The sequence below is a fragment of the Amblyomma mixtum genome, chromosome 7 (genome assembly GCF_055824585.1).
Source record: "Amblyomma mixtum isolate Tamu chromosome 7, ASM5582458v1, whole genome shotgun sequence".
In the NCBI taxonomy this organism is placed as follows: Eukaryota; Metazoa; Arthropoda; class Arachnida; order Ixodida; family Ixodidae; genus Amblyomma; species Amblyomma mixtum.
The window spans coordinates 20,886,415-20,911,227 of record NC_143018.1 but is presented as its reverse complement, the minus strand read 5'-3'; the positions used below and the strand labels follow the sequence as shown (position 1 = coordinate 20,911,227).

The 24,813-nt window shown below is 45.8% G+C and overlaps 3 protein-coding genes across 3 annotated transcripts; 1 reads left to right on the top strand and 2 right to left on the bottom strand.

The window, feature by feature from the left end:
• Window positions 1–1,302: 1,302 nt before the first annotated feature.
• On the top strand, window positions 1,303–4,545 carry Dpm3 (Dolichyl-phosphate mannosyltransferase subunit 3). Its single transcript, XM_089551861.1, has 5 exons — window positions 1,303–1,444; window positions 1,633–1,746; window positions 1,824–1,853; window positions 2,108–2,185; window positions 4,297–4,545. The coding sequence occupies exons 2-5, from the start codon at window positions 1,642–1,644 to the stop codon at window positions 4,348–4,350; spliced, it is 267 nt and encodes an 88-aa protein (XP_089407987.1). The 5' UTR covers window positions 1,303–1,444; window positions 1,633–1,641; the 3' UTR covers window positions 4,351–4,545.
• A 943-nt stretch (window positions 4,546–5,488) lies between these two features.
• On the bottom strand, window positions 5,489–10,836 carry LOC149335183 (ras-related protein Rab-43-like). Its single transcript, XM_089551860.1, has 3 exons — window positions 10,528–10,836; window positions 9,551–9,734; window positions 5,489–8,838 (listed from the first exon to the last, which is right to left on the bottom strand). The coding sequence occupies exons 1-3, from the start codon at window positions 10,705–10,707 to the stop codon at window positions 8,576–8,578; spliced, it is 627 nt and encodes a 208-aa protein (XP_089407986.1). The 5' UTR covers window positions 10,708–10,836; the 3' UTR covers window positions 5,489–8,575.
• Window positions 10,837–17,807: 6,971 nt separating this feature from the next.
• Window positions 17,808–21,276, bottom strand: LOC149335182 (uncharacterized). The gene is made up of 2 exons (XM_089553761.1): window positions 21,231–21,276; window positions 17,808–19,072 (listed from the first exon to the last, which is right to left on the bottom strand). Exon 2 carries the CDS (start codon window positions 19,069–19,071, stop codon window positions 17,890–17,892), a length of 1,182 nt encoding a protein of 393 aa, XP_089409887.1. The 5' UTR covers window position 19,072; window positions 21,231–21,276; the 3' UTR covers window positions 17,808–17,889.
• Window positions 21,277–24,813: the final 3,537 nt, after the last annotated feature.

Here is a 24,813-nt window from a genome sequence, read left to right as displayed (position 1 = left end):
CTTTGATAAGGAATCTGATAACGGAGCTTCTGGTAACATTTACCAATAAAATAGTGTTCCTCTTCTCCATTCAAGTTTCGGAAGACCGAGAGTTGTATCATCTGCTGCTGACCACGTGCTTTACTCAATATGTACACTGCGAGCTGTCGTGGCACGAAAGCGAATATGATTAGGCAGAAAATCGGGGCAGCTATATAGTAGAGGTACGTGTCGCTGCGGATTCAGATATGTGGCCTAAAAAAAAAAAAGGAGATTGCACGCTGCAAATACGACAAACGGGCTGGCATATCGACAGCACACTTACTTGCACCTACTTGCGTTGATCAACAGTCCCCAGGTAACAGTAGCTTCTTTTGAGCTCTACTCTTGGGAACTTACAGCTCATGTGAAGCTACTAAGGTTCTCAGCGGTGAGGATGAGGTAATTCCTTACCTTCCTTTTGAATTTTGAAGGTGCCATAAATGTGGCACGTACACGGCTCAAAGGCAGAACCCATGGTAGAGCCTGTCGCCTGGAGACTTTTGACTCTGTTTGTATGTAGAGGGTCAATCACACTTAGAGGGAACACGGCTCCGCGTGGCCACGTACCTGCGGAGTGCCGTTGCATCTAACCCGTTCATGAATCAATGCAGAGTGGCGCACGAGAAGAGGGACCTCGACGTGGTGCTTCGTGTCGTCTGCCCCTTTGCACGGGTATGCTGCCGGCTTGGTCGCAATAGTGCTCCGCGTATGCGCAGCCACGCGGAGCTGTGTTCCCGCTAAGTGTGATTGGCCCTGTACATTTCACTTTCCCCCGGCATGAAGAGCTGGCATTTTTTTGTGCCGCTGTGTGAAATGCGAAGGCAAGGCAAAGCAATATGCGCAGAGCAGAGTCGGTTTATTGCTCTCGACAACGACACTCGTAAAGTCACTGGAACTCTGACTTTAGACACTCGTTCTTCCCGGCAATGAATAATACCCGAGTTTCGGTTTTGGTTGAGAAAATGATGATGTCTTTTTCGATTGCGAGTTGTCTTTACTATTTTTGTCATTATTAATCCTTAATACTTGTCAATTTACTTGTCAAAAACGTCATTTTCATTTTATTTTAGTGACAAAACCGCTATCCTTTGCATTTACAAATAAATACCTATATACAACACGCAAAATTTACAGCTTGTCGCGGCCTCTGTGGTAAAGAAAACAACTACAAAACTTATTAATTTTAAAGCAATAATTTAAACAAAGCTGTTCTAAAGTTTCATAGGTAACGCTGCCATCGGCTAGGCATTGACAAGCGTTGTCAAATGTTTGCGAAGCAATACTACATCCAGAATTAGAGTTTCTCAACTGACGTGGTTTAAAAACACTGCACGTCATTTGTGCGGCGTGTGCGGTGTTTTCGGAGGGAGTGAGCACCCGAAATCGCGCTTCCCTGAGTGATTTTTTCACGCTACGTTGGCAGGTGAGAGCTCTTGGTATGATATGCCCTTAGCTGTGTTGTTCTCCTCAGTGTACTCGCCAGAACTGTCAAGCTTGTTTTTGTCATCGCAAAGCGTGAGCGACACGTCGACGCGGCATTACGCTCCACGCTGAAAGCAAAACTGTTCTCTGAGTTCACGTTTTCGTCGCTTCTCCCTTGTTTTTTTACAGGACCTCACGATGACTAAGCTGATGCAGTGGTTACTAGGGCTGTCCATATTTATGGCAATATGGGGCACCCTTCTTTCGCAAAGGTTGGGCGCGGCGGAGACGCACGTTTGGCTGGTAAGCCGAAGAAGCTCTGCTCATTTCATCTTCGCTCTGATGAGGTTCACTTACTTCTTTTTGTCTTATGTTTTCAGCTCCCGGTGTACGCCTGCATCGTCTTTGGAGTAAGTATAGAACCACTGATCACAGTTGCGCTTATTTTATCGTGGAAAATGTAATTAAACTTAGCATGCACCCGACTGTCAGAGCGTGGGCTGAAGCTGCACTCTCCTTACGATGTTTAGAACCTTCAGGCCTTTAAGCATTAAACCGCGTTGTGTTTCTGATTGAAAGTCTTCAGGATGGCACTCAATAGTCACTAGTGCAAGGCTGGGAAGTTTTTTTGTGATTAATTGCAAATACAAACTTCGCTTTTCAGGTGTATGCCGCCTCAGTTGTTATCTACCGAGTACTTACCTTCAACAACTGTGAAGAAGCGGCAGCTGAACTCAAAAAGGTACCTTCTAAGCAGTTAACATTTTACGTGTGCATTTTGGCTACTATCATACTTTCGTATCCTACTTCATACAAAGCACAGCATATTCTGTTTTCTTTAATGAATGCCTCATGCCGACACCATTATGGCAGCGCATTATCAACGAGTGCAGTCAAGGCTTCAAGCATCTTCAATCCATGTAGCCTAAACTAGGCAGTCAAAGCTGCGTTCATGAACCAGTGCGACAGCTCCGACATTTAGTGCAGATTGCACATATTGTGCGTGCATTTCCTTCACCGTCGTACAGAAAAGTTGCCTTCTATTTTAAATAAACAACACAGAAAGACGGTAAACAGCAATAAGAAAGGTGCACACGAAAGCACTGTGCTTTGTGTGTGCTTGTTCCTTTAATGTGCATCTCACTGTTCAGCACTGTTCCTGCAGAATGCTGCTGAATCAACTCCCATTAGCCTGTAGTGATGAATTCCTGTTCAAGATGCATGCTTGCTTACTGTGACTCAGTGATGCTCAAGATTAGTTGCCCGAGTGCATTATTCCTAGTCATGTTCATTAACACTTGTGTGCTTGTTAGCATTCACTGACATCTGAACTGAAGTAAGCACAGACACATGAGCCTACCAGAGTTTGCCTCAAGGGATGACTGCATGTTACTGTGAATGCTATGCAAGTGCTGTACCGATGTGAGCAGACTTTTCTAGAGTGCTGGAATGGTGTGCATTGGGACAAATCAAATGAAAGCTTAGTACAACTACTCTGTTATGGAAGGACGCATTCCTTGTGCTGCTATTGTTTGTATATCTATATAGCTGCATTCAAACACCAACATTGCCTGTGGAACCCAGTGCCTGTGTTAAATATTCATTTTATTCGCTGCACAAGGACACTGCTCAAGCACTGTAGACAAATGTGCTTATTGATAGATTGAAGTTGGGCTGTATTGATAGATTACTGCTCTGCAACAGCAAAGATGCTACTTGTAGTGAAAACAATGCTTTTTATGAGCAAGAAAAGGCCAGAAAATGAAATACAGGTGTTGCCACCACCGGCCGATTTGGCAAGTAAACCGCAATGCGTTAACATTGTTTTGCGCGGATCTCAGAGGCTGTGCTATATCTCCATTCACCTCAAGCGGTAATCATTGAGTCTTTTTCAGTGTAGACGCCACAAGTTTGAATTCTCGGAGGCTATATTTTATCTCCATTCACCTCAAACGCTGATCACTGAGTCTTCGGTGTAGGCACCACAAGTTTGAATTCCCGGAGGCTGTGCTATATATCTCAATTCACCTCAAACGGTGATCACCGAGTTTTTTTCGGTGTAGGCAGTTCAAGTTTGAATTCAGTGGTGGAAAAATTTTTAAATTTTCAAATTGCATTTCCTTGCCAATAAATGAATCTTTCGCTGCTGCACAAACATGAACATAAACCGAAAAAACCATTTTTACTAACAAGGCAAGTTGGATGGGGTTGCCATCAGCGTCCTTAAGAAGGGGGACGTTGCTTTAAAACCCTGAAAAATACCAAAACATTGATTTTTGTATAATTTTTGCATCCACTTGTATATTTCGTCTCTGGCCACTGTGCTGACTCAGTGGTTATGGCACTCGGCGGTGACCCGAAAGACGCAGGTTTGATCCCGGTCGTGGCAGTCGAATTTCGATGGAGGCGAAATTCTAGAGGTCCGTGTACTGTGCGATGTCAGTGCACGTAAAAGAACCCCAGGTGGTCGAAATTTCCGGAGCCCTTCACTACGGCATCTCTCATAGCTTGAGTCGCTTTGGGACATTAAGCCACCATAAAACCAAACCAAAACTTTGTTTCTTATGCTGTACTGAAGTTTGATGTGAACCGTGGTGTTTGTGCATTGTGGGGAAATGCTCGATCAGTCATGTTTCTTTGTTTTGGTTTTCTGACTAAGTGCTCACCTTGTGAAGATTTCTTCAGGACTATTACATCTATTTTGTCCGTGTTTATTTGTTTGTTTTGTCCCCACTTGGTCTAAATTAATGCAGGGCCTTCCACAGTGGCACCCCTCATAGCCTGTGTGTTGCTTCGGGATGTTAAACCCCCACAATTTAAAATTTCGCCTCATACATTTTCTTTTTGTTACAGCAAATTGTGGAAGCCCGGGAGGATCTCAAGAAACGGGGCTACAAGTTTGACTGATGTTTGATGTTTGTTAGATGTTTGAGTAAATTATATATTTTGATACCAAAGCCGACGACAGACGTCAGTGGGCTAATGCCATTCCGCTAATAATTGTGCCTCCCAGTGTTTACGCACTCCAATCAGTGATATATGTTGTGGTCGTGTCATTTTCTTGCTGCGAGTACCTCTGTATGAAATAAAAACTTTATTACATTTTGGATCTTTCATTAACCAAGCTCCTGCTTGTAGCTGTAGACAGCTCGATGTTCCATATAACGTACCCTATTTTGCGATTCGCTGATGACATTGCCTTGTTAAGTCACTCAGGACATGAACTGCAAAGCATGATCAATGAATTGGACAGGCAGAGCAGAACAGTGGGGCTAAAAATTAACATGCAGAAAACCAAAGTAATGTTCAACAGCCTAGCAAGGGAACAGCAGTTCGCAGTTGGTAGCCAGGTGCTGGAAGTAGTAGGAGAATATGTCTATTTAGGGCAGGTAGTGACAGCTGATCCAGATCATGAGAGGGAAATAACTTGAATAAGAATGGGGTGGAGCGCATATGGCAGGTTATCTCTGATCATGAATGGCAGTTTAACAATATCTCTCAAGAGAAAAGTATACAACAGGTGTATCTTACCGGTACTCGCCTATGGGGCAGAAGCGTGGAGGCTAACAAGGAGGGTTCAGCTTAAGTTAAGGACAACGCAGCGAGTTATGGAAAGAAAACTGATAGGTGTAACGTTAAGAGATCGGAAGCGGGCGGAGTGGGTGAGAGAACAAACGCGCGTTAATGATATCCTAGTTGAAATCAAGAGGAAGAAGTGGGCTTGGGCAGGGCATGTAATGCGAAGGCAAGATAATCACTGGTCCTTAAGGGTAACGGAGTGGGTTCCAAGAGACGGCAAGCGTAGCAGGAGGCGGCAGAAAATTAGGTGGGCGGATGAGATTATGAAATTAGCGGGAATATGGTGGCCACACTGGCGAAGGACAGGGTTAATTGGAGAGACATGGGAGAGGCCTTTGCCCTGCAGTGGGCGTAGTCAGGCTGATGATGATGATTCACTGCAGAATCTTTACAGTGTTGTGGTGTATTGGGCACCAACCAAAAAGAAATGCCTCTGCGGTGGTCAAAGAAAAGTGCAAAACAAAACTGCAACAACTTCCGTTTACTTCCAGAAGTGTATCAACATGGAAATATTCCGCAGTAAGGTAATGTTTACGAGAATAGCAATGAACAGCTGTGAAGCTGCCCTATAACTGTGCTCAAAAGTAATGTTTAAGGGCACTTCAAGCACCCTTGCACTACTAGCAAGCAAGACTCTGCTGGAGCACCACAAGACGGACAGATTTCAACCTTCACACATTCCTTCACAACAGCGAATAGTATGCTGAACATAAGCGGTGTAGCGCATGTCTCTACCCTTATAAATACAAGCATAATGGCACCAGCATGAGATTTTTTTTCTCCTCCTAACTGCTGCTGCTTTTGATCAGCTGCCACTGAACTGCAACAAAACCTACAAAATATATGGCGCAAAACTGGGCAAGTGCATTGAACAGAAATCTCTGCCTTCTTGCCACCTTGTTAAAAAGTTTTCCTGGCAGATCAACAAACTGCAAGTAACAGTTGTCTGCACCAAGCAAAGTGAATTGTGTTTTCAACTAAATGACTTGTGTAACAGGTTACTTGTACTCTCAAGATAAATTCGAACAGCTTCGACATGCATTCAATGCATAGCAGCGAAATCTGTTGCACACAAATCAATTGCAGAAAGAAAGTTTGTGAGTTGGCTAGATAGAACTGCATCACTTGACGCATCTATCGCATGCTACTGCTGCTTGGACAAAATAAGTGACAGTGACGCGTTCAACAGGGTGACTACAGAGCTCATAAATGTGCATATTATCTTCCACATGGGGCACATGGCAAAAGAGCGGCCATGGGACAATTCCAAACCAGCCCTAACAGTTTCTAAAACAATGTACTTGGAATGCACTAACCTACAGAGTAATGACAACTGTGGACACACATTTGGGCAACTTTCAAAAGACTGCAGGAACGACTGGGGTTTACTGTATCAAGCTGTAGCAAACCATGTTCCAAGACTATGCAGCCCATCTTCGGCAATGGCAAAAAGAGCCGAAAGAACTGCACGCAACTTCTGCAACCAATAAATTGCATAGACAGTAATGGAAAACAACGTCCAGGTACTTTGGGGCGAAATTCCTGGTCTGTCTGAGACCACTGCCACATAAAATACCCAGTTCAATGTACACTTGCACGCAGGTACCAAATACATTGCGACTGAAAAAATGCGTAGAATGCATGTTTAAGTGTGTGTACATCAAAATATGGCAATTAGTAAAATGTGTTGACAGAAAGAATGCTATGGGTTACTTTTGCTAGCTGCATAAGGGCTGCACAGAGCAAATCACAGGTCCTCACTGGGAACTCCTGAAGTGGTGTTTGTATGTGCTTAGCCTAACAACAAAAAAAAGCATTTAAAAGCATGTCTATTGATGCATATTCACATCTACTCATGCAGCCCTAAGAAAAGATTGATCACGACAAAATAATCAAAACAAATTAACTCAATACATTTTTTAAAATGCGCATGAGCCAACTAAAATACAGTGTTCGAAGTGAAAAACCCAGCAATTTTTTTTTATACTGTGTAATCAACGAGATCCTGGATGCACCAAGCCATGTTCCTGCTTTTAAACATTCGGTATCAGCTGTGGTACGGCAAGTTTACTGGACATACATGGAAGGCTTATATGATACAGCAATATCTTCAACTTTTGAAAGTAAATATGGACCGGTTGAAGAGTATGCTTGTACAACTCAGCTGTAGTGAGCTATGCACCGTTGTTGCAGTGCAGATTCATAACAAGACTGAATGGAAATCAGATAAAGCGTGGTCAACTCACAGAAAGGCAGCTATTGAGCCTGCGACATCCTCCTGTGACCAAAACCATCAAGTAGGAATGCAAGCACACACAATGCCAATCTCGCTTTCCTTGTACACCCTTTGAACTATGCTACCATCACCATCCACACTGGTGCTGAGATGCCAGAACACAATCTACAGAACATTTCTAAGTTTGTGAAGAACTATTAAACTCATCATGTGAACTTGCCTTCAGAATTTTGCAATAAGGCTATGAACATCATTTATAAACAAAACACTTTGTTATTTTTACTTGTCACAATTCTAAACTTCTGAACAACCGATGCAGGCAAGATTAAACATAGTCAGCCATTTGGCAAATTGCGAAAACAAGCTCAAAACCCCATTCACACAAGAGCATGGAACAGCTACAGACAAGGCTTGCATACCTGCTTTGGTATACAATCATGGAATTCTTAAAAACGAGTTGATCTCCAAATACACAAATGGGAACTTGCAAAACGAAGCTTCATAAGATGCAAAAGGCCACAGAGCAATGCAAAAGTAGTGTGACTAGTGGGCGTACAAAGAAAATAAAAGCAAACACTGAGTAAATCTTGCTCACGAAAACATATCCTGAGTGCTGGGTTAGCAGCAGTAGTCTTCACATTAAAAGTCATGGACACAATAGCATCAGTTGGCGCGGGTTTTGAACAAATCTGTCGCACTTGAAAAGTGATGCCTTTATTGCAAATGAGGGCTACATGAGACTTTTGACAAGTTCGCCCTCTCTCCCACAAAGCCAGGAAGAAAAGTTGTTCTTACAGTGCACTTCAGTATTGCCCGAGGGCTGAAAAGGCACATTGTGTTTGTTTACTGTTCGTTCCAAGTGTGCTGTTCCGAGTCTTGGGAATAAAATAAACACAGCCATTAAAACGTAGTCGAAAATACAGTTGGGACACTGTATGCGTGTGACCGTGCATGAAAAGGCAGTTCTGAGCCGTGGCTCTTTTTACATCACAACCAGAAGGCTTTCAGAAACGTGATATGTTTGATCAGTTTAACAGCCACTATGCAGTAATTGGCAGAAACCATAACAGTGCTGCCCAGTGTGCTCACAGACAATGGAACGATTTGCAAAATTTTTACTGCGAGCTGCGAGACATGATGCCATTACGAATGCCGACATCAGTGGCATGACTCTAGCAAGGCTCCCAACTGTGTTGTACTTGTTGTCAAAGGAAAAATAAAAAAAAAAACAGTTTGCAGGTATTAAAGCATGCAAGAGAGAGAAAAAAAAGAAAAATACAAAGCCTGCCATCTAGAATGAGGAGTCTCTGATCTCCATCACAGTTTTGTGCAGCATGCCGCCTTGTGCCCGACCTTGCTGGTGTTGAGAGAGATTCGGCGCAGGTCCTCATCGGTCAGGTGTCCGACGGGGTCGTGGGTGTTCTTGAGTTCGGTGGCGAGCATGACAAACACCGACTCAATGTTGGTGTTCTCCTTGGCGCTAGTCTCGATGGTGGCCATGAACTCCGGGTACTGGTCAGCCAGTCCTTGCGCCTCCTCCTGTGTGACTTCTCGCAAGCTCTCACAGTCACATTTGTTCCCTGCATCATGCATGGTAGACAAAAAAAAAAAAGAAAGTGAGTCATGTTTAAAGGTCTTGCATGGATAGCATCAAGTGGACTTCTTCAAAAACACAGGCAACTAGGCTTAGGCTTTTGAACACCAGCAAATCCTCTTCAAAGAACGAATCTACAGTTAAATTCCACCCAGACATGCTGCTTCACCTTGAAGAACAGTCTCTGAAATATTTATCAAACAATATAGGTTACCTGGCTAATTATTAAAATTATCTGTAGCTATTCATGTACGAGACACATTACCTGAACACAGCTAACTCACTCGTGGAGGCTAACAAAAAGGGTTCAGCTTAAGTTAAGGACAACGCAGCGAGCTATGGAAAGAAAAATTATATGTGTAGCGTTAAGAGATCGGAAGCAGGTGGAGTGGGTGAGGGAAAAAAACGCGGGTTAATGACAACCTAGTCGGAATCAAGAGGAAGAAATGGGCTTGGGCAGGGCATGCAATGTGAAGGCAAGATAACTGCTGGTCCTTAAGGCTAACGGAGTGGATTAAAAAAAAAAAGCAAGTGTAGCAGGGGGCAGCAGAAAGTTAGGTGGGCGGAGGAGCTTAAGAAGTTTGCGGGGATAGAGTGGCCGCAACTGGCAAAGGTCAGGGTTAATTGGAGAGACATGAAAGAGGCCTTTGCCCTGCAGTGGGCGTAGTCAAGCTGATGATGATGATGAGCTAACTCACCTACGAGCAGCAGAGGCACGTTGCAACCTGTGTACCTCCGCACTTCTTCAACCCAGCGTGGAAGGCTCAGGAATGACGACCTCTTTGTGATATCATAAACTATGATGACACCGTTGGCGCTGCGATAGTAGCTCTGGGTGATAGTCCGGAAGCGCTCCTGTCCCGCCGTGTCCCATATCTGGAGCTGCAAAGCGAAACAATACTGTGAGCCACGACCGAGATATGCTGCTGGAATACTAGATAACGCCCAACGACTCTCCCTTGTACTTTTAGTGCCGAAAAAGGAAACAGTACGGCTGCGGCTTCACGTTCAAAGAAAATTAAACACCTTGAAGCAATCACTCTGTTAAAATTAAAGCGCGCGCAATTCGAGCGCGATTAGAAGTTGGGACACCTTCAGCACCTACTCACGGCAGCTCTTTTGCGAAGGTGCGAGTGCTTTATTGAAAGCTGCGTTTTTATTTCCCGCTTTATCGGTCAACAGTATTACGTTGTCTTGAAGTATCACTTAGTTTCGCCGGCATCGGCAAGTGCCGAGATGGACAACATACAGTTCCTCAGCTGCGCGGCAGACGCGACCGGGGAATTCAACGGCTACCTTTCACCGATTGGCGGAGGACGATTCAAGGATGAAAGATAGAGATGGAATTCGGTTTTCCTCGTAACTCTGCCCCGGAAAGTCGCTGAAGCGTGTCCAGTCTGTGACGACGCTACCGGTACAATCTGAGTCACCTCGCGCACAACAATTGCCACAATTGCTGTCCAATCAACGACGGTAGCGCGAGTCAGTTTATAAATAGGCGTGTAATCATACGCCCCCGACCACAGCTGTGTCGCTTTTTCGGTCGCAATTGACAGCTTCGAGACCGCGATCGGTTTCTAAACTGCGAGGCTTCGAACGCGGGAGCCGCAACGAAATCACCGAAGGGGGTGTCATCCGTCAAGTGGCATTCCAAACGCACTGCTGCAGCACTTACCTTGACTTTCTTGCCTTCGACTGTGAGCGTTTTCATGGCGAAGTCGACGCCGATGGTGTTACCGTGTCGCTCAACATACATTCCACTCTTGAAGCGGTGGACGACGCAAGTTTTGCCAACGCCGCAGTCGCCAATTAGGACGATCTTGAAGAGAAAGTCAAAGTGGTCGTCGTCGCTCATGGTTCCTCACGGCTGACGCACCCAAGCAGTGTCCGCGACAAACACCACCTGATCCGCGCTGCTCACTTCAAAAATATTCGCAGGGCGGCTGGCAATCCGATCAGGGCAAATCAAAGGCGGACATGTTGGATCACGTGACCAAAAGAGCGATCTGCGCGACCGCAGCGCCGCGATGTTTTTGCGTGAGCGCGGGCTCTTTTAAACCTTGAAATCGCCCACTTTGGAGCAGGGCTACCGGGAATCGCCAGGCAGCGCTAAAGATGCTCTTTAAATGATCTTTTACTCAACTTGAATTATTCGCTGTGTGTAAACGCTTAACTAAGAAATTAATTAATTTTCGCTGATGTCTAAACAGGCACACAACCCACACGTTTACTTGCTCCAGGAATACGACTTTGTTGTGAAGGGTAGACATCACCGTCATCATCATCAGCCTGACTACGCCCACTGCAGGACAAAGGCCTCTCCAATGTCTCTCTAATTAACCGTGTTCTTTGCCAGTTGCGGCCACCGTATCGCCGCAAACTTTTAATCTCATCCGCCCACCTAACTTTCTGTCGTCCCCTGCTACGTTGCCTTCTCTTGGAATCCACTCCGTTACCCTTAAGGACCAGCGGTTATCCTGACTTCGCATTACATGCCCTGCCCAAGCCCATTTCTTCCTCTTGATTTCGACTATGATGTCATTAACCCGGGCTTGTTCTGTCAGCCAGAATTACAGACCGAACAACTTACCGTCCGTTGCCTGCAAGATATTTACTAAGGTAATCGCTAATAGAGTCAGGACAACCTTAGACTTCAATCAACCAAATGATCAGGCAGGCTTTCGTAATGGACACTCGACAATAGACCATAATCACGCTATCAATCAGGTGATAGAGAAATGAGCAGCATATAACCAACCCCTATATATAGCCTTCATTGATTACGAGAAAACATTTGGCTCTGTGGAATATATTGGAATATATTTATAACGACTGCACAGCTGCCATAGTCCTCCATAAAATCAGCAATAAAATTCCAATAAGGAAAGGTGTCAGGCAAAGAGACACGATCTCGCCAATGCTATTCATTGCCTGTGTACGGGAGGTATTTCGGGGCCAGAAATGGGAACTGTTGGGAATAAGAGATTAATTAATGGAGAATACTTAAGTAATTTGCGATTCGCTGATGACATTGCCTTGCTAAGTCGCTCTAGACATGAACTGCAAAGCATGATCAATGAGGTATACAGGCAGAGCAGAACGGTGGAGCTAAAAATTAACATGCAGAAAACAAAAGCAATGTTCAACAGTTTAGCAAGGGAACAACAGTTCGAATTTGGTAGCGAGGACCTGGGAATAGTAAAAGACTATGTCTACTTAGGGCATGCAGTGACCGCTGACCTAGATCATGAAAGGGAAGTAATTAGAAGAATAAGAATGGGGTGGAGCGCATATGACAGATTCTCTCAAATCATGAATGGCAGTTTACCAATATCCCTCAAGAGAAAAGTATACAACAGCTGTATTTTACCGGTACTCACCTATGGGGCAGAAACGCGTAGGCTAACAAAGAGGGTTCAGCTTAAGTTAAGGACAACGCAGCGACCTATGGAAAGAAAAAATGATAGGTGTAACGTGAAGAGATCGGAAGGGTAGACGTATACCCCGGAAAAAAAAAAAAAGAGAGGGGAGCCGAGACGCGGCAACAGGGCCTAACAATACTGGAGAAAAAGCTGTGATTGCACCTTTAATTCGCTGGAATAGAACGAACTCATAAGCGATCACTGCGAAATAATAGAGGATGCTAGATATGGAGGCTGATAAATTCCGGCTTTCATTTGTAATAACGCTGTACTCCAACATGGAATTGCAACGCCAGAAGAATAGATGACGTAAAAGACTCCTCTATGCGTTGGTAACAAAACGATTGCTGCTTATAGACCTTTCCTATGAGGGCTTCCTGGGTGTCGCCACATTGCTCGCGCTCGAAGCGGTACCAGAATAGGTTTGCAACAGCCCGGAGAGGGTGCGTTTCGACATCCTCCTCGTCCGATGGAAAGGTCTATACCACGGTGTATGAATACATTTAACACCGTGGTCTATATATAGATTTACTGCGGATCTGCGTCTCATCATCATCATCATCATCAGCCTGACTACGCCCACTGCCCTTAGGCGCTAATAAGACTAGATGTGTCTGAACGTTTAAAAAAAATCAGATTCTTTGTTATCTGGCTTTGTTAACGAGGCTATATATACAGGCTCTCGGTTTGCACCACTGTATTTCCTGAATGTGTAGCCAACGAACTAAAATATATACAGGGTGTTTCACCTAAGACTTTCTGCAATTTTTAAAAATAAGCTATTTGAATTAGATGCGCGCTTTTTCTGGCATAGCATTGTCACTGGTGTAGTACATCATAATGCGGCTAAGACGTGCTAACTAGCAGGTTTGTTAACCAATATTTAATAGTTAACTTTTAAACTATTACCGTTGGGCTCCTTAATTATTGAGAGGCGTGTAGCCCATCGTAAGAAATATCCATATCCGTTTTTAGAATTTCGAGAACGCGATTATCCTCGGCGCTGTGGCCCAACAAATTTCGCCTACATTGCGCCAAAATACATGCGGTTTGAGAAGCTTGCAGGCAAAGCAACCTCTCCAGTGCACTTAACTCGTCAAAATAGCCAAAATTTGTTGGGCCACAGCGCCGAGGATAATCGCGTTCTCGAAATTCTAAAAACGGATATGGACATCACTTACGATGGGCTACATGCCTCTCAATAATTAAGGAGCCCAACGGTAATAGTTTAAAAGTTAACTATTAAATATTGGTTAACAAGCCTGTTAGTTAGCACGTCTTAGCTGTATTATGATGTACTACACCACTGACAATGCTATGCCAGAAAAAGCGCGCATCTAATTCAAATAGCTTATTTTTAAAAATTGCAGAAAGTCTTAGGTGAAACACCCTGTATATCGCTTTGCAGTGGAATCGAGTTATGTGATCTCTGAACAACCCCCAAACGGGAATGCACTATTTTTTAGAGCGCACGCCTTGCGTGACCTCAAGTGAATAAAATATCTGAAATGTTGACTGTGCATAATTGAGTTAATCGGTTGATGAAAAACGGCGTAGTTTAAAGATTTCCACGCAGCATTCCTTACTGAAATCATCCTTTCGAACTTCGCTGCCCACATGGCTGACATTAAATGGGTACCTACATAAAATTTCGAAGCAAATAAACGATGTGATTTGTTTAATGGACGTAAGGAGATGCCTTCTAGCAAGCTTCAGTGACAGGCGTTGAGGGAAACGTGATATGATATGACTTTGAAAGTTGTCCGAGGAGCCGCATGACGTTTCCATCCGCATCGAGGGACGTCAAGGTGTACTTGCCCAAATTATTGTGACGTCACCGAGCCCAGCGGCTGTTCACAGGAAGAACTATTGCTTGCCGGCATTGCTTGCCGGCAATGCCGAAGTCATCAGGGATGTGGTACCCAGGTTGGCCGGTCGGCCGAGAAGAAAAGATACACTTCAGCACTGACGCCGACCGAGACCGGAACTCCAGGTAAATATTGTTTGTAACCTATTAACGCTGCTCACTGGTGTTCTAAGCTCACGCACATGATTATTATGCCCGTAAGCCCCTGTCAAAGCAAAAATATGGACACCCCAAAACTTTGCATGTACACAAATAAGCGTCATGCGTTCCTCGTCATATCGCATGTTATCTCACCTTGTCACTGAGAAAAGCTGTGCAGAGTTGCACTCCAAAGCCCAGGAAATATCAAGCCATGACCTCCGCGATCAAGCGCGCCGTGCCGGATGGTGGAAGCCACAAAAAAAAAAAAGGAAAAACAAGCAGGCTCACTGTAGACCCCCATTGCAGACCGCCCCCTTCGTTTACGGTAGTTACTTGGTTAAGAAATTGTCTCCAAACCGTGGATAAGCGTCACGAAAAGTGTCAATTGGCTAACGCCACAGTTCCATATCTCCGGTATCAGCATGCAGACCACACCGGGCTCCACGCTACCCTCCAAGCGCGTTTCTTTTTTTTTTTTTCAGATGGTTCCATCATATCATTTAAACACTGTTTTTTTTTTCTTTTCTCAGAGACTATGCTGTACCGCCATTCACTTCGAAACGGTGGCAACCATGTCCTTCCCGATGCAGACGTCAAGATTTGAATCGGGTGGCGGAAAGATTTTCAAATTCGATTCTCTCAGACGTAAACGCGTCCTTTTCTGCCGGAGAAGCGTTAAAACACGCAGAAAGAGCCATAAGTTTAATTCTTACTGAGAACGAAGACCCGCTTGTAGTAATGCCCCGTGTCCTTTTAAAGTATGATCTTTTAAACTATGTTGATTATTAAGCAGGGCTTCGATGCCACGCAGAAGTATTGAACTCCCCGCAAGAATGGAAACACGAGGAGATTATCCTAATACTAAATCCGGACAAGCTCTAGTCGCTCGACAACACGCTCTCTATTTCCCTCAGATCGCTCACAGGGAAGCTGCTCGAACCCAGCGCTTTCGCTCGGCTCAATCCACATCATGGAGGCTCAAGGAGTCTCTCCAGACACCGCGCTCGGTTTCAGACCTCTTGAATAATACCGGCAGCGAAGAAGCACACACACGCACAGAGAAGGAACACTCAAAACTCTCTCTCTGTGTGTGTATGCTTCTTCGCTGCCGGTATGATTCAAGAATGCTACCAACTTGCGCAAAAACGTGTTTTACTGAAGTATTTTTACAGACCTCATCTATCCACGCAAGACGCCATGCCACAGTTGTAGGAAGAGCTCATAGACCACTGTCAAAACGAGGGCAATCCCCGCTGTTGACCTCAAGGGAGCCTTTGACAGTGTGGCGCACGCCTTATCATTCTCGGCAATCTAGCCTCGTCCCTCTGCGGGGAGCGTAGCTACAACTGCAAACGAGCTTCCCTGGAAGTACCGGACACAATTAAACTCATGCGCGAGGTACGCCGCAAAGGCTGGTCCTCTACCCAGATCCTGCTGTAGACTGCTACTATCAGTTCGATGAATCACTGATTGATAAATTTGCAGTCATTTTCATACAATACTACTTTTGTTTGAATATACAGGGTGTTTCACCTAAGACTTTACACAATTTTTAAAAATAGATTTTTTGATGGTCAGATGTTTAGGGGTATCCCCCAAGGCAGAGTAGATTTGTAATAAGGGAGTAATTACTCATTGTAGCCGTATGGCTGCGCTTGGGTGGATGTCAGTGAGTAATCTGCTCCCTTATTATTATAGGTTTTTTGAGTTGGAAAAGCGTTTTTTTCCGGCACAGCATTGTCAGCGGTGCAGTACATCAAAATACAGCTAAGGCGTGATAACTAGCAGGCTGGTTAACTAATATTGAATAGTTAACATTTTAACGATTGTACTGTTAGGCTTCTACTAACTGAGAGGCGCGTAGCCCACAGTAAGTAATATTCATATCAGTTTACTGAATTTCGGAAAGGTGGTTACTTTGGGCCCTATGGCCCAACAAATTCTGGTGACATCGCGCCAGAATACATACGCTTGCAAGAAGCTTGCAGGCAAAGCCACCTCTCCAGTGCACGCAACTCGTCAAAATAGACAAAATTTGCTGAGCCATAGCGCCGAGGGTAATCGCGTTTTCGAAATTCGATATTACTTACAGTAGGCGTCTTCTTCCTGCTTTGTTTTATCTACTGTGTTCCCTTGTTCTACAGCCATCATGGGTTCAACGTCATCAGATGATCAACTTCTCCGCAATGAATGTGATCGTTGCTTGCAGTCTGTCCTTAAAATAGGCATCCTAGAAAAACGCCGGGAGGAGTACTGGAATGGACAGTTATGGCCTGCATTTTTTTGTTCCACAAAAGAAAGAAGATTCTGAAATCTTTTCTTCCGTGACACTTTAACTTCCGCTTACTTCTAGTTTCTTCTACTACACGTGGCTGGTCTCGAACCGCAAGGCTTCCTGACCTCCGGGACTCAGTCGTTGCTTTGGGCTGTAGGCCATCGCTGTGGTTCAGAATATGCTCCACGGTTCTGGCATCGTCAGGGGGTCCAAGAGGAAATGTCGCTCCATGTTTTTCGAACGCGCCAGTCCCCCAAATCGCATCTGTTTACGGGACGCCCGAAGAGCGGTGACTTTTTCCGGCGACCGGCGCCTGAAGCTTATCAATGGCTTAAACAGCTTCTACTTTTCATGTAGAACTGCAGGGGAAAAATCTCAGAAAAATGCATTTCCAACATCACTTGTTAAACATGTCAAGCGTCATGGGGTAGAAAGAGTTCTCCTTGCTTAAATTTCCGCTTCTTCTTTTCTCTCTCCCTCATTAAACGGTGCAGTCTTTCCCCGTGTACCTCTTTTAAAATCGTGGTTACAAGTAGGCTACGTAGCATGTACTTACGAGAGATGAGCACATATCAAGAGAACAGTGAAGTCTGTTCAGGAAAGCGCTTGATATAGCACTAGTAATTTTCATGGAGTAAACTTTCCGTTTTTTTGAAACGTCTACTTGAAGTGGCCAAGCGTTCACACCGATGTTTCCTTCCACAACCTTTAAAATAACCAGAGAACACTCACTGTGGGAAATCAATAACACATCAGGCCCATCAATCGAACAATAACTTTATTTAGCATGCATACGGAAAACAAGAAATAAACAGTTACGTGACCGTTGTAAATTTACATGAAAGCATATTTAGCACTTTTGGTATTACCTACGCAACCATTACCTCAAATCATGGCTCTAGAGGTGCTCGAGTGTTCTATATTTACGTTATTGGCGTATTTCAGTGCATAGTGATGATAGGCAGTTCAGCAACGGGGTTGTAAATGTGCATGGATCAAAGCAGACAACATTTAAATAGCCCATCTTCTTTTAGCCCCAGCAGACAGGCTGCATGACTAAGACTACGTTATTCTAGCAGAGTTGTAGGAACGCTGAAGTAATTTAACGCTAGCCTAAGACCCTTAGGCCCATTCCGTTGTACAATCTTAGAAAGGAATGCCTAGAGCTCATCAGTGGAATGGGTTAGCCTGACTAAGTCTCCATACATCTTTCTGAAACTCGTAATCTCCGAGGTCTGAAATGAATAAGATTCGGTGCATGTGCTTAGCGCTCTAGTGATAGCTGAGGCCTGGCGCAGGCCAAGACCACTCAGCGGATGCAAACGCGATATTTCAGTACGTATCCTGTCCCGGCGTCAGCTGAATCAGCACAACTGTATACGTGGCCACGGCTCCCACGATGGTCAGTATGAAGGAGCGGTCCACTTCGAACAGGCCCCAGCCGGTCAGCGTGAACTTGGAGGAGTTGATGCCTGTCTCCAGGAGCGCCACCTGTTGACACAGCTGCCAATCTTCTGCGGGCACCGCGTTGCGCAGCCGAAAGGTCTCCTCTTCGATCTCCTTGTACTCCTTGTCCACTTGGGCCAGCGAGAAAGACAGGATCATGAAGAAGGACACCGAGTAGACGACCTCTATGAAGAACGACATCACGTTGGCTATGGTAAAAGAAGCGATGCCGTTGATGAGAGTGCGGATGGGAAGGACTATGTTGACGAGCAGGTCCGTGAACCAGAGGAGGACGACGGGCGAGAAAAGCGTGTCCAGCCGCCTCTCGACGTCTATCAGCCGGTTGCACATAGTCTGGACCTTCTGGAACTTGGCCATGTCCATCGGTCCACTGTCCAAGACAGCTCTCTCGGTGGCCCTGAAACTGAGCATCTGGCCTCGAAGGTAGTCGCAGAGGTACATGTACTTAGTCATCAGCAGCGGAGAGCCAGTGACGATGATGTTGTAGGAGTCCCACTCGATCAACCCGATTAGAATGGCCGGCCCGTTTGGTATTCCGGCACTGGCGAGGTCTATGCCGTAGAAGCATTTGTCGAAGTACTTCTGCGCCGGGACCAAGACGAAGAAGAGGGCCGTCGTGGCGATCAGGAGACAGCTGTAGCAGGCTATGGAGAATCGAAGGTATCGCCTCTTAGCAGCGGCCTTTCGCAGAAACCTGGTCGGCTCGAGTCCCTCGAATTGGGCTAGTTCATCGGCGATACCGCTTATCTCACTGGCTTTGACGACGCAGTAGGTGGTCGATATGGTTGAGACGAGAGATCGAACCGTGTAGGTCAAGGTTTCGATGATGTACGCCAGGGAGCTGGTGCGTATGCTACCGGCTATGGCGTTTGACACAATGTGGATGGTGTACACGTACATGAAAGTGAGTTTCACGATGACCCACTTCGAGAGGCCCGGCTTCTTCTCTGCTTTGCCGTTCCATTCACGTTCGGGCTTGATTGCTGTTGCCTTTCTTTGGAATGGCATAACGGTGGTCTCGATGGGGAAGATTCCGCTTCTGTACATCCTGGAACGTATAACATTTTATGTAGCACACTGACCAAGCAATTGCAACAGCGTAATGATAGCGCAGGAAACAACACAGGACAAAGACGAGACGGGACAAGCGCTTGTCCCGTCTCGTCTTTGTCCTGTGCTGTTTCCTACGCTATGATTACGCTGTTGCAATGAATTACCAACCTGCCCAAGCCTATTCTGTTCTGACCAAACAACACCGCAAGAAATACCCAGTTGTTGAGCGAGGGGCGAATAAACAGAGCTCTGCAAGCCGCGCGGCGTACTTAAAATAACGGCCAAATTCTCAGTTTATCGCATACAAAACTGAGCCAGAACGCATGAATTTAGAGTACACAACAACTCCGCGTGATCATGAATGTAAAAAATTCATGCAAAAATTTAACGTGTTATGCGCATCATACATTACACGGCTTTTTCTTGTTACTGGCGATAAACTGCCCGTCATTTGGGCATTATGGCGAACTGGCGGATGAAGAAAATCGTACTTAATGCATCGAGTAATAGCACATAGTTGAAGCGGGATATATCGAACCCAAAGGGTATCGCGAAATAGTCTGATGCATCAATAACTTGACATACATACCCAGCAATTCTGGACAAAAGTATTTTTGAGCGGGAAACCTTTTATGAACGCAGTTTTTCTTTTCATATAATAGAAAGTTACAATATAACAATTAATATATCCGCAGATTACCCGACGACAGTCTTTCGTTCTTTTTTTTTTATTAACGATCAAAAGCTTTCGCCACTGGTTTCCTATGGTAGTCTTAACTGTTCGATGCGATCGATGGAAACACTGTAAGAGAAAGATTTAGATACATATGAATATAATGGACCATTACCTCCAGTGTTTCCATAACAGTTACTTACAATTTTCCAATTTTCAAAATTTTTGTCGAAGAAAGTTGGGGATGAAAGAATGACAAAACTTGGTCGACGCTTAATCTACCCTTAAGAATACAATGTCTTAAGAGATCCCTCTCGCGCGATGGCTCCTTCTCTTTCATAGATTCATAGCTAGCGGGAATTCCTCATCATGCCACTACTGACGCATGCAGTGGAGTGGTGCAGTGGTTGAGCGACATGCCACTGCCACACGACACGCCACTTGTGGTTCTTGTGAGACCCACATTGCTCGTCCCGAGCTCCCGTAAGGCTAATTTTTGCGCAGATAGTTCTTCGGGAGGCTATCTCTCTCTCGACCAATGAGCTGATGCTCAGTGTTTCAGTGGGCAGGTGGCATTTTCATTGAATTTATTTGAATTAATTTGATTGCCACCTGCCATGGTGGGAAGGTTTCCACCTCAGGTCGGCCACCTGCTTTTTCGGGACACGGGTGGACGGCGGCAATTCTTGCGAACGCGACCTCTAATGCTAACGCATTAATAGATAAGCTTATCTGTTATCTATAGGAGAAAGCATACAGGGCACCCACGCTGACACGTACGCCTCTTGCAATGACGTGCCTCCGGCTGGCGTGCTGGCAGAGCCCGGCTTGTTTGCTAGGCCTAACCTGCTTCGCATCGACGCCGCGACGGGCGGTGCTTTGCAATTAGCCACAACCTATCATAATATGTCTAATCCTGTTTCCAATACACTGTAAAAAGAAGAGTGCCGCTGGGAGAAGCTGTTTGCATGGGCGCGGCACACGGTTCCTTATACTCAATGACCGGTCAGGTTGGAGCTCGATATACTTCGCGACTTTCTTATACACTTTTACACCGGATGTTCAAGGGAGTAATCTGTGTGTTCGATATAGCCAATAATTCGAAATATGCGGGTTCTATATATCCGGACTCGACTGCAATTGCACTGTAGTGAGCTCAAGCGCTACTGCAAACGGCAGCGCTCGCTAGAGCAATACGTCTCTCAGCAGAGATATTTTGGATGTTCAGTGAATTACTAAAATGGTAAGCGCCCATTCGATAAAAAAAGTTCGAATAATATCTTAGGGAATACAGTCCACCGCTGTTATGACAGAAATCTCGGTATTCTCTTTCCAAATTTCATTCCTTTTGAAGAACCATGTGCCTGAAACACGGCACTTCATGTTGACGGAGCAACACCAAGCGACACAATTCAAAGATTGCTAATTAATCATAAGTCTATGAGATATATTCCGCTCAGAGATGACGGCTCTTACTCACTTGCGCTGCTCACGTGCGCTGGTCGCTGCTTGGTTGCAGCGCAGGCAACCTCTTCAGCATGGAGTGAACACCGGTTCGGAATAGTCGAAATGTTGATCGCAAGAAGATCTGGGAGAAGGTATTGTGCTTGGTGGCAGAACCCTTGTCCGCCATTAACCTATATTCATTGTATGCACAACGCCTCAGACTGAAAAACAGGTCGATACACCGCGCCGACTGTAACATGTATCCCATTGACATAATGTGTTTGCGATTACCATGCCAGGCGCTGGACAAGACGCAGTAAAGTTCTCTTGCACTTGCCTTACGGTTTGAGTGACAACGTGCTCAAGGCGTGGTCACACGCTAACGTTCGCGCAGATGATCCCTCAGAAGACCGTGTTCGTAGGAACAGGTCGATAGTTCTGCTGTCCGAGGCATCAGCAAAAATGGTGTTCGAACAATTTCATCCCCGAGCATACGCTTTCGGCAATCAAGGCTTGTGTCGCGCCACACCCGTTCGAAGGCAGAGACTGAAAGTCAAGGTCAAGCGGGGAATACACCGAACAATGACATGTAAATGAACACAGAGGTACAGTAAAGATCGCATCGCCAATCAAAACGCACGAAGGTGGTGTGGCTTACAGGGGCGGCTTCCGCGATTGGGCGAGTGCGCGCTTCGAGGCGTCCCGCCTTTCGAGTGGCGACCTGGTGCAGACCGCCTTTGACAGCGTTGCAGTACGCTTGCTTGAAGCAGCCCCTTCGGAGGCCTGGTTAGCCGGCACGACAAAGACGATGGAGGCGAAAGCTCGCATCGCCAACGGCGAAGGCTCCCGACATGTGTTCGCGTCGAACCTTTACATGCGGATACTGGAATCGGGCCCCACAGGATTCCTGAGCAAAGTCTCCTGTTTAAAATGGCCTCTGCTGCTGCTCGCCTACGCCTACACCTTTCACACTACCATCAACGTTGGTCTGACCTTCATGCGCGTCCACAACATGATGAAGGTCCTGGACATTGCCAGCTACGTTACCAGGTCCTTCTTTGCCACTCTTAATCTTCACCTGGCCTTCGCAATCAGTACGCCTTCCAAGAGGCTTCTGCAGCGTCTCTCGATCGAAGACAGTGGCGGCGGTCGCTTCCGGTTCTTCACTTTGGGAGGATTTCTCAAGTCGTTCGTGGTCGGCTATCTGGTCCTCGAGGTCGCTCTTTCTGCTGACTTCGTGTTGAATGGCGACATTTCCGAGTACTGTAGCGATTTCCTGTACGGTTTGAACACCACGACGACGAATCTGACAATGGACGGCGTAGCAGCAGCCGCTTTCTTCAACCTGACCTTCTTCGACGTCCTCATCATCGTGCCGGGACTGCTGATGGCAGATTACGTGACGGCAAGCCTTAAAATAAAAGCACGCATAAGGCAGTTCAAAATGGTCGTGGCAAACAGCTTGAAGAAAGGAGTCACGCAGAGTCAAGATGTGAAGCGTTACCAGGAGATGTCCTACGACATCTGGAAAGACATGAAGCGCACGGACCATATCTACAGCACGCTCGTCTTTCTCTGGTTCCTCGACATCATCATGAATCTCGTCCTGTCCGTGAGGAGCCTCGCCAAAGGCGTCAGCTCGCGGCAGTCTGCTCTCGACTCGACGTACTACGCGGTCATCTTTCTGATCCTGTCCCTGACCGCATCCAGCGTAGACATCGAGGCCAAGGAACTCGTTCAAGAGGCCAAGCAGCTACCTACGACAGTTGGCGCAAACGACTGGCAGGCAAGCGGCCAAGTCCTGCTCCTGGAGACCGGTCTGCAGTCATCGAGGCTTGTCCTCACCAGCGGTTACTTTTGCTTCATCGACAGGCCTTTCATCCTGGGAGTTGTCGGGGCCATAGCCACGTACACCATCCTGCTTGTGCAGTTGACGCCGGCAGGAACTTGAACACCGTGCTTATTGAGGTGGTTGAGTTTGACGCCGCCACTAGGCGTGATAGTGTAGGAGTCTGAAATTTGTTACGTCTTTTATTTCAGTTTCCTTTGATATTGTTCTTGCTCGTTTTCTTTACGTAGTCACGCGGTCGCCACCCCATAGCCTTCACAACATTTGTGCACTTTACCATATATCTTCAGCATGGTCATTTCAGGTATTCTGTATCAAATTTCTGTCAATGTTTGTTGTCATTGTCACTTTTGCGACGTCGGTAAACTGGGAGGAAAGAATTGTATGGTCATTTTCAGCGAATTGTTGGCAGGAAACCGAGAGAGGCGGGATCAAAAGAAAGTCGATTACTGCACAATGTTTATTGCGGTTCAAAACCGACTGCATGCTGTTACGTAGCGCAGGTTGCAGAGCCACGTCGTCAGACCTCAGAGACCGCAGTACTCTTACCTGAATTCATTAGCAAATAATGTTTAACCAGTTCCGCGCAAATTCTACTACCTGACTGGATCATAGGTGGCGTAGTCGCTTTCCGACGTGTACTATCATTACTTTTTCTTGTTTTGTCAAATAAAGATATAAAGCTGGTCGTCTGTGAGGGTGTACTCATGTTTCCCACAGTGAGGTTTAGTGAAAGCAGCTGACGGCCTTCTACCGAGCACGCTCACCTGAGTACCGCTGGGGGCGTGATTGCGTGAACTCTGCAGCGCGTACACTTAACGGGATGAGTACAGATTGGCACACACACAACGGCGTCGGTTATAGCAGTACATTCCTATCAAAAAACACAACAGAATATTTTCTGTTGCCACGACAGGTTTTCCTGCAGTATTTTAGAACCTGACAACAGAACTTCTTGTAGTAACAACAGGACTTTGTGTAGTATTGAGCAGTCTCCTGTCGTAAAGACAAAGCCAGTTCAATTGCAACAACAGACGACAACCTCGCAATAGTACAGAAAAATCTGTCGTAACGACCGGATGACAACAATTCATGTTCTATTTTGTGACCGATTCTGTCGTATTTTTCGACTGGGATTTGTTAAATCTGAGTGTTCTTGCCCGTGACAACAACGCTCACAGACGCAACAAGTCTCTATGGTCATATGAATCCAATTCTGCCCCGCCGCGGTGGCTCAGTGGTTACGGCACTCGGCTGCTGACCCGAAAGACGCGGGTTCGATCCCGGCCGCGGCGGCTGAATTTCGATGGAGGCGAAATTCTAGAGGCCCGTGTACTGCGCGATTTCAGTGCACGTTAAAGAACCCCTGGTGGTCGAAATTTCCGGAGCCCTTCACTACGGCGTCCCTCATAGCCTGAGTCGCTTTGGGACGTTAAACCCCAATAAACCAAACCCAACCAAACCAATCAAATTCTGTCTTTGTTGAACATTTCTTTGAGCAGACAGGACTGTATAGCCACCGTGGCGATCAACAGGGAGCAGCCAGGTAATTATTTCAAGATTATTAGCCGGAAGAATATGTCGAAACCTCTCTGTCAGCATGTAAATAAGTTATACATATCGACTACATGCACGTGTGCCATGAAGAAGGTCACGCATCGTTGGCGCGCTCTCTAATTCATCTACCTCGATCATTCACGCTTTTCACGATCGAACCCTTTTTGCATTTTTTTTTCACAATCAACGCCGGTATTAATTAAACATTCAG